The 17,588-nt window shown below is 53.5% G+C and overlaps 1 protein-coding gene across 2 annotated transcripts in view; it reads right to left on the bottom strand.

Annotated features, from left to right (window-relative positions):
- Window positions 1-17,588, bottom strand: part of BCAS4 (breast carcinoma amplified sequence 4) — a 47,211-nt gene that overhangs the window by 27,877 nt on the left and 1,746 nt on the right. For both annotated transcript variants that reach the window (XM_037059896.1, XM_037059897.1), the window contains exon 2: window positions 6,673-6,744. In XM_037059896.1, coding sequence (XP_036915791.1) covers window positions 6,673-6,744 — 72 coding nt within the window. The remainder of the gene's footprint in view (window positions 1-6,672; window positions 6,745-17,588) is intronic.

The following is a 17,588-nucleotide window of genomic DNA, read 5'->3' as shown; positions in this document are numbered from 1 at the left end:
GAAACATTGATGTGAGAGAGAAACATCAATCGGTTGCCTCTCATACACACCCTGACCAGGGACAGAACCCACAACCCAGGCATGTGCCCTGACCAGGAATCGAACCAGCGACCTTTCACTTTGCTGGAAGATGTACAATCCACTCAGCCACTGGTCAGGGAAGGATGCGTGCTGGCTTTTTAGTTTCAACAAGGGTACATGGTGAGGTGAGATGTTAACAAAGGGGGGAAACTATATTATAACCTCTGCAACTTCTCTGTAAATCTAAAACTATTCCACAATAAAGCACATAAATATGACTTAAAACTACTGAAGTGGTTAAGTTTGGAGGTACAACCTCTCTCAAGAATCAGCAGCTTTAGCCACACGGGGCCTACGTCCCCTCAGGCATGAAAGGCTGCTCCCCCAGGTAGGACATCAGCTCTGGCTTCCACAGTCGCCACCCCTCCCTGATGCCTCATCTGGTCCCCTGGGCTCAGGTCCACAGGTGGCCTGGCCCCCACAGGCAGTGATAGAGAAAAGTCCTAGACACGCCCTTGCTTCCCCAAGGCCATAGCTGCAGACAGAAGCCCAGAGCAGATAGCTCAGGGCAAGGTCAGAACCCAGTGGATCAAATGCAATCTGTTCTTTTTGTTAATTTGTGAAGAAACATATTGGGGGCGCATGTGAGAATCAGGAGGAATTGGTCGTGGCAACCTACAGGAGAGAGGGGACGGCTGTGGAGCGGGGAGTCACAGAGCACCCCCTGCCTCCTCTGAACACCAGGGAACCAGAGAACAGGGGGTCTGTGGCCACGCCCAAGGCCCCTCCCTGAAGACACTTCTCCAAGAAACGGCAGGTATTACAGAACTACACACACCTGCCAGGTGGGGGGGGGGGGCGGGGAGGCTGCGTCCTTCAGGGGAAAGGAGAGGGGAATCTTCAGGGGAAACAGACCTTGTGAAGAGGAACTGTTTGATCTTCAACATTATTTTACAGGGGATGAAACTGAGAAAGGGAGAGCTCGAGGAACTGGCCCAAGGCCACGGCGCTACAACGTGGGCCATGGGAGACTCCAGTCCAGGTTGGCCGGCAGCCACCCCCAACACAAGACATTCACCGACATGCTCTACCCGTGTAGAGCCCGCCCGCATCATGTCTCACAAAAGCGAATAACAAACAGAAAAGCACAACCAAGTTATGTGCCAAGAGGTAAAATTAAGACTTTTCCCTTAGAAATCCAGACTTCCGTCTGCCGAAGACCAGGCCACACCGAGGCCAAGTTCCACATGGCAACAAGCAGCTAGAGCTGGGTGACAGCTGCCCCCTTTGGTTAACTATAGTCCCCACCACTCCCTAGTGTCTCCCCAACACGGTGTCCACGGGCACACTGTGCACTTTTCTTCTTACAGGGGAGTCAGAGACCCATTTCTTTTCACACACCCAGCCCACTACACATCATCACGTCACAGGCGTCTGAGTTTGTGTGTTTTGCACGTTGCTGAGAAGAGCAAAGAGGTGTCAGTGAGAACTCAAAGCTTTTTGAGCCCCCGCCAGAACATCCCCCCCCCCCAGCCAGGTTTATTGGGCTGGGGGCCTGGCAGGCCCTTGCCTTCCCTTCCCCAGCCTGTTCTCCCCCTCATCCACAGCTGGCCCCCAGAGCCCGGAAGTCTGGAAAGCAGAGGTGGGGTTATCACAGAGCAGAGACGGCTGTCCAGGATGATTCAGGGCCCCCAGGAAGGAAAGCCAAATGCACTTGACCAGGAACACACACCAACGCCAAATGCAACTGCTGGGCTGAGGCCAACAGGAAATCTTCTCCATTTATGTGAGCAAAGGAAGAGTCTGCCGCCTGCCAGGAGGGGGGCCCAAGGCTGCCGTGGTTTCAGGGGCCTGGACATGCTGCCCACACCCCCGAGGGCGCTGAGCCGGAAGGCTGTACCAACCCCAGTTTGTATATATATATAACCTGGGCGGTGTCACCGCCCTCTGGGGTTCTGATAGGGGTGACGATAACCTCGGTAGCTGCTGTGTGGGGGTCACTTAGTACATAGCAGGCAGCGTGCTAAGCAATTATTTTTAACTGAGTGCAAATCACAGTAAAGTGCTCAGGCCTGACTAGCCAGCTCGATTGATCTGTATGTGTGTGTATGTCTGCGTGACCTCCACCTGTGGCAGCGTACACGCCACGCCGTCACCCCCGAAGGCTCCACTGGGCCACTCCTCAGGCATGGCACCCTCCCAGCGCTCACCACTCTCTGACTCCTGTCACCGTTAGTTAGCTTTGCCTTTTATTCTTTAAATCCCCACCCGAGGATAGGTTTACTGACTTTAGAGGGAGAGGAAGGAAGGGAGAGAGAAGAACATTGATCAGTTGCCTCTCCTACGTGCCTTACCAGGGATTGAACCTGCAACCTTTTGGTGTATGCAACCTTTGACATGATGCTCCAATCAACTGAGCCACCCAGCCAGGGCAGTTTTGCCTGCTTTTGAACTTCACATTAAAGGAACCTCACCGAATGGATACTCGTGTGTGTGGCTTCACTCGCTCAGCATCACGTCTGAGTCATCAAGCTGTTGTACACAGCGGTTCACTCCTTCCCGTGGCTGTGTGTGCACAAACGACCGTTTATTCTGCCACTCCTATGCTGGGGATATTTGAGCTGTTTCCGGTGAAGGGTATCATGGACCAAGCTGCTAGGGACCCTTGTGTTCGAGTCTTTGTGGACACCTGTCCTCGTTTCTGTCAGGTGACTATCTGGGATGAGAACTGCTGGGATACAGGGTAAGTGAATGTCTGACTTTAAAGAATCCCCCCAAACTATTTCCCAGAGGGGCTGAGCTCGTTTGCGTTTCCACCAGCAAACAAACGAGAGCTCCCGCTAGTCTGCATCCTCGTCCACACTAGCTGTTGTCTGTCCTTTTTCACTCTGGCCACTCTGGTGGATGGAAAGCGTGCATCCTGCCTCGGGTATTCCTCACGCTGACCCTTTGGACACAGATATCACTCACAGAAGGTTAAAGGTATCCACAAGTTCTTGACATTCCTTCCAGGAAGGGGGCGGGCCAGGCGGGCCTATGTCCTCTCTCCTTAGATAGGGGTGAGCTATGTGACTGCTTTGACAAAAAAAAACCAACCCAGAAGTGACACTGTCCATTTCCATACACAAGCCTCCAGAGACTGGCTTCTTCTGCTTCCTGTCGGATGGAATGCCCGCTCTGGGGGTCAGGCCGCCGTGCTGTGAGGCTGTCCAAGTGAGACGCATGGAGAGCTGACAAAGAACAGGTGGGCCAACCGGCCCCCAGCTACGCCATCCTCCCAGCACTGACATCTTGCCAGGTGGGGGAAGGCGCCACCTTGGGCATCCCCAGCCCAGCAGGTGCCACAGGGCTCAGACCCACACCCTAAACAGGTTGTTGCTTTGCACCACTAAGTTCCAGGGTAGTTCAGTGTAGCAATGGATTGTCAGAACCATTATCTCTGTCTTACAGAGGAGGAAATAAAGGCCCAGAGAAGTGACGCGCTGTGTCCAGGCCCCACCGTGAGAAGCTTGAAGTGGCAGCAACTGGCACTATATCCAAGGTCAAAACAAGCCACAGGCACAGGGTGGCAAATTCCACTCTGAGCAAGTGATCGAGGACAGGCCAGCAGAGGAGTCGGTGCATCAGACAGAGAGCCGGCCCCTCCCTTGGAACAGCCTGATTTTTATCAGAAATGCCGCAGCGGCTCTCTGGACCAGGTACCACGGAGCCTGGCATCTCTCAGGCCTCTAACTCGATCAGTGTTTCCAAACGCCCAGGCAGGGATCCAGACAGTGGTCCACGGGGTGGCATCACCTGCCCCCCAGAAGTCCCCACTCACCCCTAGCTCAGATCAAGAGAGAAATGGGGTCCGAGCCAGGGCTGAGAGCTGGACACCTCTCCCAGGGCCACGGAGCTCGCCACACCCAGATGCAGACACACCAGGCATCAGCTGCTGGGGCCCAGAGGACCCTTAATCCAAACCACATCAGCACAGAGCATTGATGTGGGGGTACAAACTCCAAACGCCTCCAGAGGCCATGGAAGTGCACACTAGGTACATCCTCTCGATGCAGACACGCTTGTTTGCACATAAACACACTGAAATCATTTTCACATCCATGGGAAGTGCACTCTCTTCCATTTCTTGAAACATGGGACCCACCTGCTCAGGTTTAATTGGCTCGCTTTCAGTAGGGCCCAAACCGAGAAACATCCTGGACCTTAAAACACACCAGCAATTGATGGATGTACCTAGCAGGGGACTGTGGGGTCAGGGAGGCTCCCATGGGGTCAGTGGGGACAGCGGCAAGCTGCCACAGGGACAGCCACTATGCAGCTCTAGCTGATGCTGGCCGGGCGGGAGGGGCAGCCAGACCTGTTTTCGTAAGAAAAGCCAGAAATCCCAATTTTTTGTATGACATTCCATAAATGTCAGTAACAAATTCTTTTTCTTTTTTCCCCAGAAACATCTGATATTTCTGCANACATCCTGGACCTTAAAACACACCAGCAACTGATGGATGTACCTAGCAGGGGACTGTGGGGTCAGGGAGGCTCCCATGGGGTCAGTGGGGACAGCGGCAAGCTGCCACAGGGACAGCCACTATGCAGCTCTAGCTGATGCTGGCCGGGCGGGAGGGGCAGCCAGACCTGTTTTCGTAAGAAAAGCCAGAAATCCCAATTTTTTTGTATGACATTCCATAAATGTCAGTAACAAATTCTTTTTCTTTTTTCCCCAGAAACATCTGATATTTCTGCAGGCAGGGTGGGGCCCGTGGGTCACCTGTGTGACCTCGCATGAAAGTCTCTGTGTACGTGCGTCTCCAGAGTTTGGAGAGGAACCCCCCCCCCCAGGCGGCCTGTGGTCAGGGGCTGCCCAGTGGCAAACACTGACCTTCCAGCCCACGGAGCCTGGGCGATTTCCAAGGCAAGCGTGACCTGGGTCCCCGTCCACCTGTCCAACCTGACTCCCACCTGCAACTGTCCTCCAGAATGGTCAGTGGACCTCTTTTCACAGGATGGGGATGGGCTAGGCCTTGTCAACAAAAATGTCTCTGGGTCACCAGTCCACACCCACGCCATCTTCCAAATTCGCCCCCTCCCTGTCCACGCACACCGCACCCACAGGCCAGTCCTTCTGCCGATGCCCGCTCTCCTCAGTGGCTGAATTCTTTCTGTTGCTCCTTCAACATCCCCCCCCCCAATTAATCCCCGCCTATTCTGCGAAGCCTTTCCAATTTCCCAGGCAGAATTAACACCTCTGCTTTTTTTTTTTTAAAGCAAACTAAATCTTAGGATTACATGCCCAGTTTCTCCTAGACCCTCTTTCTCTTTTCAAAACCTCTGCAGCCTGCCTCTGCCCCTGAGCACACCATTCTGACAGCATTTCTGTCCTCAATGGCAGTGACCACAGCAGAAACTGGGCTCCCCCAACAGACTGGGGCCTCATGGGGGACAGAACCAGACTGGACTCTTTGCATCCGCAGACTCACACAGGGCCCAGGCAGAGAAGGTGTGATGACGTACCTGGTGATGACCAAGGGACCCTCTAGGCCGTTTAAAGGCCGTCTCGTTGCCCAGCCCCCAGCTGAACCCCTGCCTGAGCTGAGACAATGGCTCTCAGGAGAGAAACACACAGGCCCTTACGGGAGCAGGGCTATCCATGGGCCGCTGTGTCCCCGGCCTGGCACAGGTGGGCCTGTTGAATGAAGGGGGACGGCATGGCTGATTCTAGGGAACCTGAGATGACACAGGTGCCAGGTACAAAGTAGATGCTGAGTCAATGTCAGGATTGCCGTCACTGTCGCTGCCTTGGGCTCCCACAGACGCAGCTTTTTTGGGGCCCAGAGGCCCTCCCCAGCTCCAGAGACAGGCAGGGAGCACAGAGCTGCAGCCTTTGAGCTTCCTGGCAGAAGCCTCTATCTCTGGGTGCTGGTTTGCCTTTAATAAGCTTGGGAACTTCCAGAAGATTCTATCATTGCTGCTTGGGGCCTCCCACCTGCTGGCAGCAGTCCTGGGGACACAGCAGTCTCCTCTCTAGAGGAGATTTCTACAAAATGAGGAGGGGAGAGCTTGTCTTCTGGGCCTGAGTTACCACATCCGCGTTCTGCCCCACCCAGCCAAGGGGACTGGATCCAAAAAGACCCAAATAACCAAAAATCAAAAAAAGAACAGGGTAGGAGGCAAAAGTGGAGAGAGAGCAAAAGGATTCAGGGAAGAACCCGAAGCCCACCCCGCCACAGGCTGCGGCCTGGGCAGCTGGCTCCTCCTAGGCCCCACAGGCCTGGAGCCATTTCCTGGCCGGCTCCACGTTTGCCTGGCCGACTGCACAGAGCGGAGGAAAGTTAAATATAGTCTTAGCATCCCCGCTGAGCGGCTCCCCGCATCGGTGTCCGAGAGTGCCACCTGGTGGCCCTCGTCTGGCTCCTCCGTGGAAGGAAAACCATCTGGGGGGAAGGATGTGGCCAAGATGGCTGCCTGGGGACGCCTTGGGGTTGGGAGTGGGAGAGAGTGGGAGACACAGTGTGCGAGCAGCTTCCCTCTTGCTGCTGTCCCTCTCCTTCGGGTTGCTAAATCCCCACCCGAGTGGCTTCCCCAGAGGACCCCCAGGAAGGGCAGGCGTGGGGCCTGGGCCTCCACCCACGCCTCTGCCTCCAGGCAGACGCTCACCACGTCAGTCAAAGTGCAGAACTCCTCCAGCCCCAGGAGCAGCCCCTCCATGGTCTCCTCCACCTCCTTCGCCTGAAAGGAGACCATATCCCGGAGATTAGCAAGTGGTTTCCAGGGAGACAAACGCCCTTCAATTAAAAAAAAATAAAAAAGCAACTAAATCTTAGAATATCTGCCCAGTTCCCTCCAGACCTCCCTTCCCTTTTCAAAGCCTCTCATAGCCTCGCTCTGAAACGGCATAAGCAGGCAGTGACCTTGACACCTGAGGACCAGCAAAAGCCCATGACCAGCCCCCTCTCTGCAACTTTTCAAAGACATGATAGAAAGACCAAGAGGTGACCACAAATTCTATCATAAGTTACTGTTGCTTGTTTTTGAACTTCGTATTATATAAAATCAGTTACACCTCACATATTTGCTCAAAATTTTGTGAGATTCGCCCACCGTGTTGTATGTAGTTGCTTATTTGTTATCACTGTAATACAGTCGCACATGTCATGAATATCCCACATTTTAAAAAAATATTTTATTTATTTATCTTTAGAGGGGAAGGGAAGGAGAGAGGAAGAGAAACATCAATGTATGGTTGCTTCTCGTGCATCCCCTGCTGGGAACTGGCCCCTGCTGGGAACTGGCCTGCAACCCAGGCATGTGCCCTGACTGGGAATCGAACCATGATCATCTGGTTCATAGGCCCGCGCTCAATCCACTGAGCTACACCAGCCAGGGCAATATCCCACATTTTTTCATCTGTTCTACTTTTGATACATTTGGATTTTTTCCTCTTTGGGGTCAGTATGAATAGTATTACTATAAATATTCTCAAGTATGTCTTTTGGTGAATATACACACATTTTGATGTCTATACCTGGAGACTGAATTGCTGGATCATAGTAGTACAATCAGTTTTCCAAAGAGGATGTACCAATTTAGCTCTTGTGAGCAATCTATGAGACTTTCAACACTTGGTATTTTCTTTCTTTTTCATTATAGACATTTTAATGATGGGGTGTAGTGGCAAAAAAAGAAGGAAGGAAGAAAGAAAGAAAACAAACAGCAACAGGAAATAACAATGCTACCCTTATCATCCCCATTGCTCAGATGGGCAAACCGAGGTGCAGAGAGGTGAGGCAGCCTGCTGAAGGCTGCCCAGCTAGCCCGTGGTGGGGCCAGGATTCCCACAGAGGTTTGAGTCCACAGCCTCAAAGTCTGCTCTTATAAACCTCAAGAAAGGCCTTCTGAGAAACACCCTGGAGAGCCCTGGCCAGGTAGCTCAGTCGGTTACACTAGGGCATCATTCTGATTCACCAATGTTGGGGGTTCAATCCCCAGTCAGGGCACGGACAAGAAGCAACCGATGAGTGCATAAATAAGTGAAACAACAAATCGATATTTCTCTGTCATTCTCTCCTACTTCGCTCTCTCTCTCTCAAATCAGTAAGTAACATTTTAGCCCTGGCTGATGTGGCTCAGTAGATTGAGTGCTGGCCTGGGAACCAAAGGGTTGTCAGTTTGATTCCCAGTCAGGGTACATGCCTGGGTTGCGGGCCAGGTCCCTGGTGGGGGGTACATGAGAGGCAACTGCACATTGATATTTCTCTCCCTCTCTTTCTCCCTCCCTTCCACTCTCTAAAATAAATAAATAAAATCTTTATAAATAAATAAATTTCTATAAAAATTTTATTTATTTATCCTTAGAAGGGAAGGGAAGGAGAGAAGGAGAGAAATATCAATGTGCAGTTGCCTCTCATGTACCCCCCACCAGGGACCTGGCCCACAACCCAGGCATGTGCCCTGACTGGGAATCGAACCTCGATCATGTGGTTCACAGGCCCGCGCTCAATCCACTGAGCTACACCAGCCAGGGCAAAAATAAAAAAATTTTTAAAATAAATAAATAAGAAAACATCCCAGAGAGGAAACATGAGTTGCAGAAGATGCAGAGTGCAAGCCTAACCTTGTAACAGCACCGAGACAGGCATGCAGTCAACAGGCAAAGGCCTGCAATGCGTGCTGACCTAGAAATAGTTAGGGAACATACTCACACTGAAGTGTTATTTGTTGCTTATCAGAAAACCGAATTTCCACTGGGAATCCTGTCGTTTCTTCAGAAACTCTATTCATAGTGTTTCCTTTTCCCTGGAGAGTGGGGGCTGCAGGGTCTGACAGGGAGACTTGAAGGTTTTATGTTTTTTGGAGGGTCCCAAACGCAAGCCATCATCAGGATGCGAGAGCGAGGAGTGGGGCCACTGGGTCTCAGGGTAATTCCACGGTGCCCGAGTGGCCGGCCACCAGCCGCCATCAGGAAACAGGCCTGGGGGTGCCAGAGCCTCCCATTTTCTAGGAGACCAGAAATTCTCATTTTATGATACATGTCCCAATTTTTGCACAGCGGCACAAATTCAAAATAAATAAATTTTTTAACACTCCGTGTGCCAACCCAAACACGAGTGGGAAAGGGCCTGCTCATTCGTAACCCCTGCTTTCAACACCTCTGTGAAAATCGGTTTGAACCTTTTCCCCCCTCAGTATGTACAACTTCCATGACTTATAAAATATCTGGGATTTTTATTCTTTGTTTGTTATTTTAATTACCAGGCATCTACAAAGAACCTTCACCTAGACCATGGACTTCTTTCTCTGGCTTCCCAGGTCACATCGTTCTGCTCCACAGAGATGACACCAGATGTTTCTGGGCAGGCCTGGCACCGCCCCCAACACCTGAAGGCTCCCCCACCGCCCACTTGTCCCCCCCCCCCCCCCCCCCCGAGAAATGTTTGCACAGTGCCAGAGCCGCCAGTGGCTTGCAGCGCGGGCTGTCGCCACCACAACAAAGTAAAACGGCTGTGCAAAGAGGCATCTTTCCGGCTGCAGTATAAATAGTCCCCAGTTGCAATTTTAAGCTCTGGAACCTTCATCTCACAGCTGGGACTATTTCTGTGCCTGAACGGGGGAGGCTCGACTCCGGGAGGCAACCTCAGTGGAGGGGGGAAACACACAGGAAGTTCTCCCCCAAAACTGTGGTTAAAAAATAAAGCTTTAAGGCACGGAGGGGGAAAGCAGATGGGAGAGGGTTTGGCTGTTCCTTCTGATGGGAAGGGAGACCAGTGAGATGGGATGAGGGGGCGGGGGCGGGCGGGAGACCCCTGTGGAGCACGGGTGTGGACCCGCCCCAGCTGGACCAGCGGCCTGAAGCTCTTTGCTCACAGCAAGCACACTGCCACCTGACCTGGCATGTGCAGAAAGGAAGTTAGTTGGTCCTGGGTTCAAATCCTGTCTCCTCTCTTGCCAGACATGTGACCCTACCCCAAGGGCATAACATCTGCATTTTGGTGGCTCCCCAGGGACAGGAACTGCCACCAGGCGGGGCTGTTGGGAGGTTAACCTGAAAGAATAAAGGCGACTAAATCCTTGAACGAGCGTGCTGCCATCCAGCAGGCGCTTTCTGTAGCTCTCTCAGAAAAACAAGGGCTAGTTGCCACACGGATTGCCTCGCTGGAACCTCAGGAGAACCCCACACAGCAGGTGCTGTGCCCCTTTTACAGACTGAGAAACCAAGGGCCAGAAAGCTCAAGGTCACACAGCCTGTAAATACGGAAGCCAGATTTGACCCTGAGCACTCTGACTGCAGACCTAAAGTCTGTAACCACCTAAGCGCTCTCGGAGCAGGGGAAAGTGTGTCCCCTCCATTGTTCCCTGTCAGCTATAGTCATAGGGCCGTGCCTGTGGCGGGAGGGAGCCCAGAGGCACGTGCTCACCGTCAGGTGGGCAACAAGCGGGGAACGAGCCCCAAGACGTTCCCAGCCCACGGGAAGGAGCCCAGGATTGGCCACCCCACGGTGCCCACAAATCGTTCACGGGACAATTTTCTCTCCAGAGAATCCCCTCAGTCGCCTCGGACACCAGAGCCCTGCAGGCGGCAGCCCACACACCCTTTCAACCAGCCCATAATCGAAACGAATGCCCCCGCTGTCCTTTGTAACTCCCCGGGCACGGACTGTCCTGCTCTGAGGGGAAGGACACCAAGGGCTCACTTCCAGGAACATTCAGGGCACGCCAGGGACATTTTTTTAAGCACACGTGAATCGCAGCATTTGCTTTCTTCTTCCACATCCCTCCTCTCTACCAAAGTGCCAATCAAAACCTCCCAGCTGGTTAAAAAAAAAAGAAAGAAAGAAAAGAAAAAAAGAAAAAGAAAAGGGGTTTGCCCCTGCCCACCAAGTGACTGGCACAAGAGAACACGGAAAGACCCTCAACGCACTGCCTTCTCCAACTCAACAAATGGCCACGCCATGGTCCAGTCGCTCCAGCCAGACACCTGGGGGCATCTTCGACTTATCTTTCCTTCTCGCCCCTCATCCCATCCAATCTGCATATAGATCCTCTCAGTTCTGCCTTAAAAATGCACCCCAAATCCATGCACCTCTCCCCGCTCCCTCACCACCGCCCCAGCGCCTGGTACTGTCCCCTCTCTCTGGGAGGAGTGATGGAGCCCGCCCCCTGGCCCCCCGCTTGCTCTGTGGCTCCCTTCGATCCACTCCCCTTGATATCCTGTTTGAACCGATGCCCTCCGAGGCTCCAAATCTTCCACTGTAGTGCTTCGAGGCCACAAGCATGGTCGCACTGACAAAATTGGAAAATGACAAGTGCTGGTGAGGACATGGGGACACTGAAACCCTCATCCACGGCGGGTGGGGACGCAAAATCGTGTAGCGGCTTTGGAAACTGGCCTGGCAGCTCTTCCAGCAGTTACAGAGTGCCCTGCGACCCAGCAAGACATACAGAAGGATATCCACACACACCCAAAACATACGTCGTTACAAAGACTGGCACGCAGGTCATCGTGGCCAAGAAACAGAAGTTACCCCCATCCGTGTTGGAATGGATACACAAAATGCGGTCCGTCTGCATGCACAGCGGAACACTCTTCAGCCACAGAGAGGAGTGATGTTCCGATACACGCCACACTGCGGGTGACCCCTGGAGACACACTGAGGGGGAGAAGCCAGACCCAGAAGTCACGTGTTACGTGACCCCTTCGAGGCGAGTGTCCAGCAGAGGCAAACCCACAGAGAAGGGTAAGGACGGCGGTGATGGCCTCCCCCGGGGAAATGAGAGGACGGGGGGGACAGGCAAGGACGGCTGGTGGTTCTGGAGTTTCTTTCTCGGGTGACAGAAATGTTCTGGAATCAGGTCACGGCAGTGTTTGTACGACATAGTGAAAAGACTAAAAAACACTGAATTATATACTTTAAAATGGTCAATTTTATGTTATGTGAATTATATTTTAACTTTTAAAAATTCTCTCCTGTTCTCCACCTCACTTAGTCATGCCAAATGCAGTACCCCCCTTCCCTGTACCACCTGGACCCCCTACCTCCTCTCCAACCCCATCCCCTGCTTCTTGCTGCCCACCCACCACACTAGCCGTGTTCTACCCCAGGGCCTCTGCACCTGCTGTTCCCTTCACTGGCAAAGCTCGTTCCATGCTTCCTTGGCTCAAACGTCTCCCCTCAGTGAGGCCTCTTCTGACCTTGCCGCTCCCCACCACTTCCTGTCCTGCCCCAACCGATTCCTCATTAGTTTTACCACCGCGCTGTGTATTTCCCTTTGTTTCTTGTTATTTCCCCTCACTGGAGTAAAAGGTCCTGGTGGGCAGGGGTACTGGTCTCTTTTATTCCCCTTTGTATCCCCAGAGCTTAGATCAATGCCCGGCCCATAGTAGGTGCTTCTCTTTCTAAAGCCGGCCCTCCATCTGCCCACCACCCTACGTGCCTCTGTGCAGCACGACTTTGCCCATGAAGAAGTGGCGCCCACTCCTGACCACCTGGAAGCTGGCCTGGCCTGGGGCTTGCTCTGACTGGTGGAATGTGGACGCAGCGATGTTCTGTGACTCTGGGTCTTGGCCTCAAGGGACTTCGCAGCATCTGAGTCACCCTCTTGGAAGACAACGGCCCTGTGAGGAAGCCCAGGCCCTCCGCTGGGGAGGCCACCTGGGGGACAGGTGGGAACTGGGATGTCCCCCGCTGATACCACCCATGCTCTACCTGTAAGCGAGGCCCTGCTGGCCCTCCCAGTGTCTGGCCGAGCTGCCAGTTGGATGCGCCCCGTGAGCAGGTTCAGCCAACACCATGGGAGGAGGAGAGCCCCTCAGCACTCATGGGGAGGAGGGCAACCCCGCCAGCCTGCACAATCATGCTCCATAAAGTGGTAGCTGCTCTCAGCCACTAAGGTTTGGGGTGGCTCAGTACCTGACACTTGGTCACCCATACAGGGCTCCATGAACAGGCAAGAAAGAAAGGGAGAGAGGAGGGAGGAAAAATGATCAAGGGGAGGGGGAAGGAGAAGCGCATTCTGCCGACAGGGCCCCTGTCTGAGGACAGCAGCCGAGTCTGCTGTGTGGTCTTAACAACATCTCTGACCGTCTCCGTGCCTCAGTTTCCCCATTTGGAAACGGCAGGAACACAACCCCTCAGACTCTCTCGTCTGGACGTGGAAGCTGAAGAGGGTCAGTGCGGGACTTTCTCTGGGTCACTCTCAGCACGATGCTCTTCCCCTAGAAGGGGTGACTGGCACCTGGAGGAGGCGAGGGTGCCCCAACTCAGAGGGCCCCGGAAACCAGGCAGGAAAGCAGCGGGCTATGCTCAAGAATCGCTCTCAGCACCCTGCTTGACTTCAGTTTCCTGCTTTTTACAGGGACATTTTACTTTTCTCTAAGAAACACGGTAACACAAGCAGGACAAGTGGCAGGTGACACTCCAGGCAGAGAGACCCCAGGGAGGGGTGGGGATGGTGGCAAAGGGAGACCCGCTGCCCCGTCTGAAGGGGGCGGCTGCTCCTTGGCTGCAGCAGACTGCTCCAGGTGGGAAGGTGCCAACCCTGTTTTGTCCGAGTCGAACAGTGGCCCGGACATTCACGCAAACTCTCTCGACTCAGAAACGTTCAAAACTAACCTAAACATCTGAAAACACTGACTGGTGGGCCAAACCAACCCACCTACAGGCTACATGGGGCCTTCAAACCTCTGGTCTACTGGTGTCTTTAAAACACAAACACGTACGAAATTTCCAGAAAAGGCGAATCTGTAGAGACAGAGAGTGGATTACTGGGGGTGGGGGGAGTGAGAGCCAAGGGGAAAGAGGGTTTCTTTGAGGGGTAATGAAAATGTTCTAGCCCTGGCTGGTGTAGCTCAGTGGATTGAGCACGGGCCTGTGAAGCAAAGGGTTGCTGGTTCGATTCCCAGTCAGGGCACATGCCTGGGTTGCAGGCCAAGTCCCCAGTAGGGGACACATGAGAGGCAACCACACACATTGATGTTTCTCTCCCTCTGTTTCTCTTTCCCTTCCCCTCTCTCTAAAAATAAATAAATAAAATATTTTTAAAAAAGAAAAGAAAACGTTCTAAAATCAATTGTGGCTGATGGTTGTGCAACTCTAAATACATGAAAAGCCACTGAATTGCACACCTCAAGCTTGTGGACTGTATGGTATGTGAATTATATGACAGTAACGCTGCAAACACTCACACACTCACACACACACACTTGAGACCCCCCCCCCCCCCCAGAAACCACAAGGTCCGTTCAGCCCGGCCAGGAATGGGGCCTTGCAACCAGAATCCCACACCTTTGACTCCAACAGTTTTGGAGAGGCCAGACACTTGGATTTTTTTGTGAAACTCCCAGTTTTTGGAAATTGGCACCTATTTAGAATTCTTAAAATCGCATCATTGTTTCAGCCCCAAAGGGCTCCCATTTGCAGCCACGTGGAGTTACAGGTGGGTTTTTGGCTTTTGCTCGGCACCAAGCGCTGTGGCGACCCCAGCTTCCTCCAGCCAGGCTGGGCCAGGAGCTCACAATGGGGGTGAAAACGAACCAAGCCCAGTGGCCGAGGCACCTGCTCACACCCAGGGCACATTAATTAGGAATGTCACCCCTGCTTCCCCCAAAGCATGTGTGGTGGCCCCACCTGCCCCAACCCAGGGCCCCTTTACAGCAAAAGTAAAGCCCTTTCAGATGCCAGTGCCCGCCTTGTGCCGGCCTGATGGGCGGCAGGAAAAGCAGCCTCACGTCTACACACAGGATGGAAGGGCTGACATGGTGGCAGAAAGACCCCAGGGGCTGGGAGGGCCAGAATGAGGGGATTCTCTGCAGGGCCCTGGGTTAGAACCAGGGGACATGGAACTCCCTCCTCCTTGGCCCCCAAAGTAGGGAAACCCAGAGTTCCCACCCTGGCCCCAGAAGAGGTTTGAGAGTCCAGACAGGGCTGACTGCTCTACTAGACACTTGCTCTGACCCTGACTTCTTAAGAAGGTTACTTTGGCAACTGTGGACAAAATTTAAAATGCACGTGCCCTGGGACCCAGTCACTTCCCCACTCGGTGTTCATCCTACAGACGTACTTGAGGAAATGCAAGATGATGTATGTAGAGAGATACTCACTGTGACAGACTTCGTGACAGCAAAGGACTCCATGTCACCTAAACGCCTGTCAATAGAGGAACGGTTACTGAAATTGCAATTCGGACAGGCCACGACATCCTATGTAGCAGAAACGATCAGCTGCTCTCTGTGTGCTCATCTGGGAAGATCTCCATGACATACTGAGTGAGAAAGCACCATGCAGTGTGCGGGGGGGGGGGGGAAGTGGGGAGGGAAAGAGACTGTCGTGCCCCCTGGAAGGGCACCCAGACTCGAACAGTGTGGCCCCTACAGAGAGCAGTAGGGGGCTGCAGACCCCGGCTGGCAGGGTTCACTCATCACCGTCTGGCTGCTGGGGCCTTGGGATTCTGTGGCATCTGCATACAGTTTTTCTTTATAAAACAAAACTTATTTCAAGAGCAAAACAACTCCCATTTACTTGTTTAAAAGCACTCAGGCCAAAGTTCTGCCACACTCGCAGATCCTGAGGCAGCTTAAGACAGCCAGTGGCTCCATGTGGACCGTGGGTCTGGCAGCCGCGAACCAAACACTGCAATCTACTGCTGGCCCCAGGTGTGTGAATCAGAAAGTCACCACTGGACGTCCAGGCCTGCAGAGGGCATGCTGGTGAGTGACAATGTGTGACACTGAGCACCAGGGAAGGGCTGACATCACCCACTGCCAAACGCTGCCTAGAACCGCCAGTACAGACCAGGCGCCCGCACCTTCCCACCTGCTCCGGCTGAGAGCCCTAAGGACGAGAGTGCCCCTCACACGCCCGGCACCGTGTCTGCACCTGCTCAACACACATCTGCAGGGTGAACACGTGAGCAGTTGTAGCCTGTGCTCCCAGACTGCTTACTGAGGGCCAGACCACGTGGCAAGCGTCTCCCGTGGATCTGTACCCAGGCCATGAGGCTCCGGAGCTCCCGTCCTCTCCCCACCCTGCCCTGCCTGACCAGGGCCTCTACCCTTGACTCCAGAATGGGATCCAGTCTCCTGGCTCGGCCCTGCCCCCTCTTCCCCTGGATCACGGAGGTCCCCCCACTTGGCATCTCTGCAGTTCTCCCCGCTGCGGGCCACGCACGTGCTGCCAGACCTTGGCCCTGAAGTTCCTTCCGATCCTCCCTGCGTCTCCGTCCCAGCCCTCACATGTCTCCCTCATGGCATTTATCATCATTTAGTCGCTCTGATCATCATGAGTCTGCCATCTGAGAGCAGGCGCCGCACCTGTCTCAGGTGTGCACCAGCCTCTCCCCGGTGCCCAGAGTGTGCCTGGCACACAGCCCCTCTGCCATAAGACCAAGGAACAAATTGGTACAGAACCACAGCTGGAGACGGAGTTGACTGTGTCCGGCTCTACCCGCAGGCTTCTCATCTGAACATCTAATGCGTGAATGCCAAGAGGACCCGCAAGTCACAAGGACAGGACACAAGGGAGAGGCGGGGTTCCATAGGCACTGAGTTTGGACTCAATAGAATGTTCTTTGCTTCTACAAAGAAACAGCCTCTTCTACACTTTTCTTAAAATTCAAGGGCCTCTTTGGCTAATTTATGTCTTCCTACTTTAGTTCTGACACATGGTTTGGTAAAATAGTTCCCCTTCCTCTTATGACTACAAAAAAAAAAATCCAAAGTTCAAGCATAAGGGCAAATGATGCCTGACACCAGCTTCGGTATGGGGGAGACAATAGGGAAGAGTGGGGACTGTCACATGTAGAGGTTTCTACTATCCCACAACAGCAGGGCCCTCATGTGTTTCACTGCCGTGCTATTCTCAGTGCCTGCCACACAGGAGGGGTATGAGGTGTTCACTGAAGCAGGTCCACTTGGCCAGGAACCGCAGGACACCCCGAGGCCTAGAGCGGGCTGGTCCGAGACTCCTACAGCTCCACGTAAAAGCCTAGAGCAATCCAAGAGAAGGGCCAGTGGGGAGGCAGCAGGGAGGACCTGCTGCCCAGGCCTGTTCTCAGACCAGACCTCCCCCACCCCACTCATCTGCAAACGGCCTCAGCTCAGCGCCCTGCTAATGAATTCGGCTTTAAGTAGAGGCTGCAGATGATGCCACTGATAGTTTCTGCTGCTTTGGGTAAATAAACTTCAGCAGGCTCTCGAAGTGGGTTTATTGCTGCACGGAGCTACAGGGAGCTGGGCTCTTCATTACGGCCCTTACAAATGAGCACGAGCCAGCCCGAGTCGGCATTAAAGAGAGCCCTGCGTGAGAAAATGGAGTTAATACTTACAGTTCCTCCGGAAGGCCGTCCCTAATAGGAACTAAGTGGAGCTCAGTAGCCACTGGGCACAGGGACCTCTTGCTACTGAGAGAAAAGGGACAGAAAAGACACTCAGGTTACTTAAACCAGTAAAAATCTGTAGACAGCCTAAATGCCCATCCCTGGGGGCATGGGTCATCAGTCACGGTACACCCGTAGGATGTCCCTCATTCCGTGATCAACATAACCACCTCCTGGCCACTGGGCCCCTGCCAGTGTGCAGT

The sequence above is a fragment of the Sturnira hondurensis genome, unplaced genomic scaffold, assembly GCF_014824575.4.
Source record: "Sturnira hondurensis isolate 20B ecotype Veracruz unplaced genomic scaffold, ASM1482457v3 Scaffold0011378, whole genome shotgun sequence".
In the NCBI taxonomy this organism is placed as follows: domain Eukaryota; kingdom Metazoa; phylum Chordata; class Mammalia; order Chiroptera; family Phyllostomidae; genus Sturnira; species Sturnira hondurensis.
This window is presented reverse-complemented; position numbering and strand designations above follow the sequence as displayed.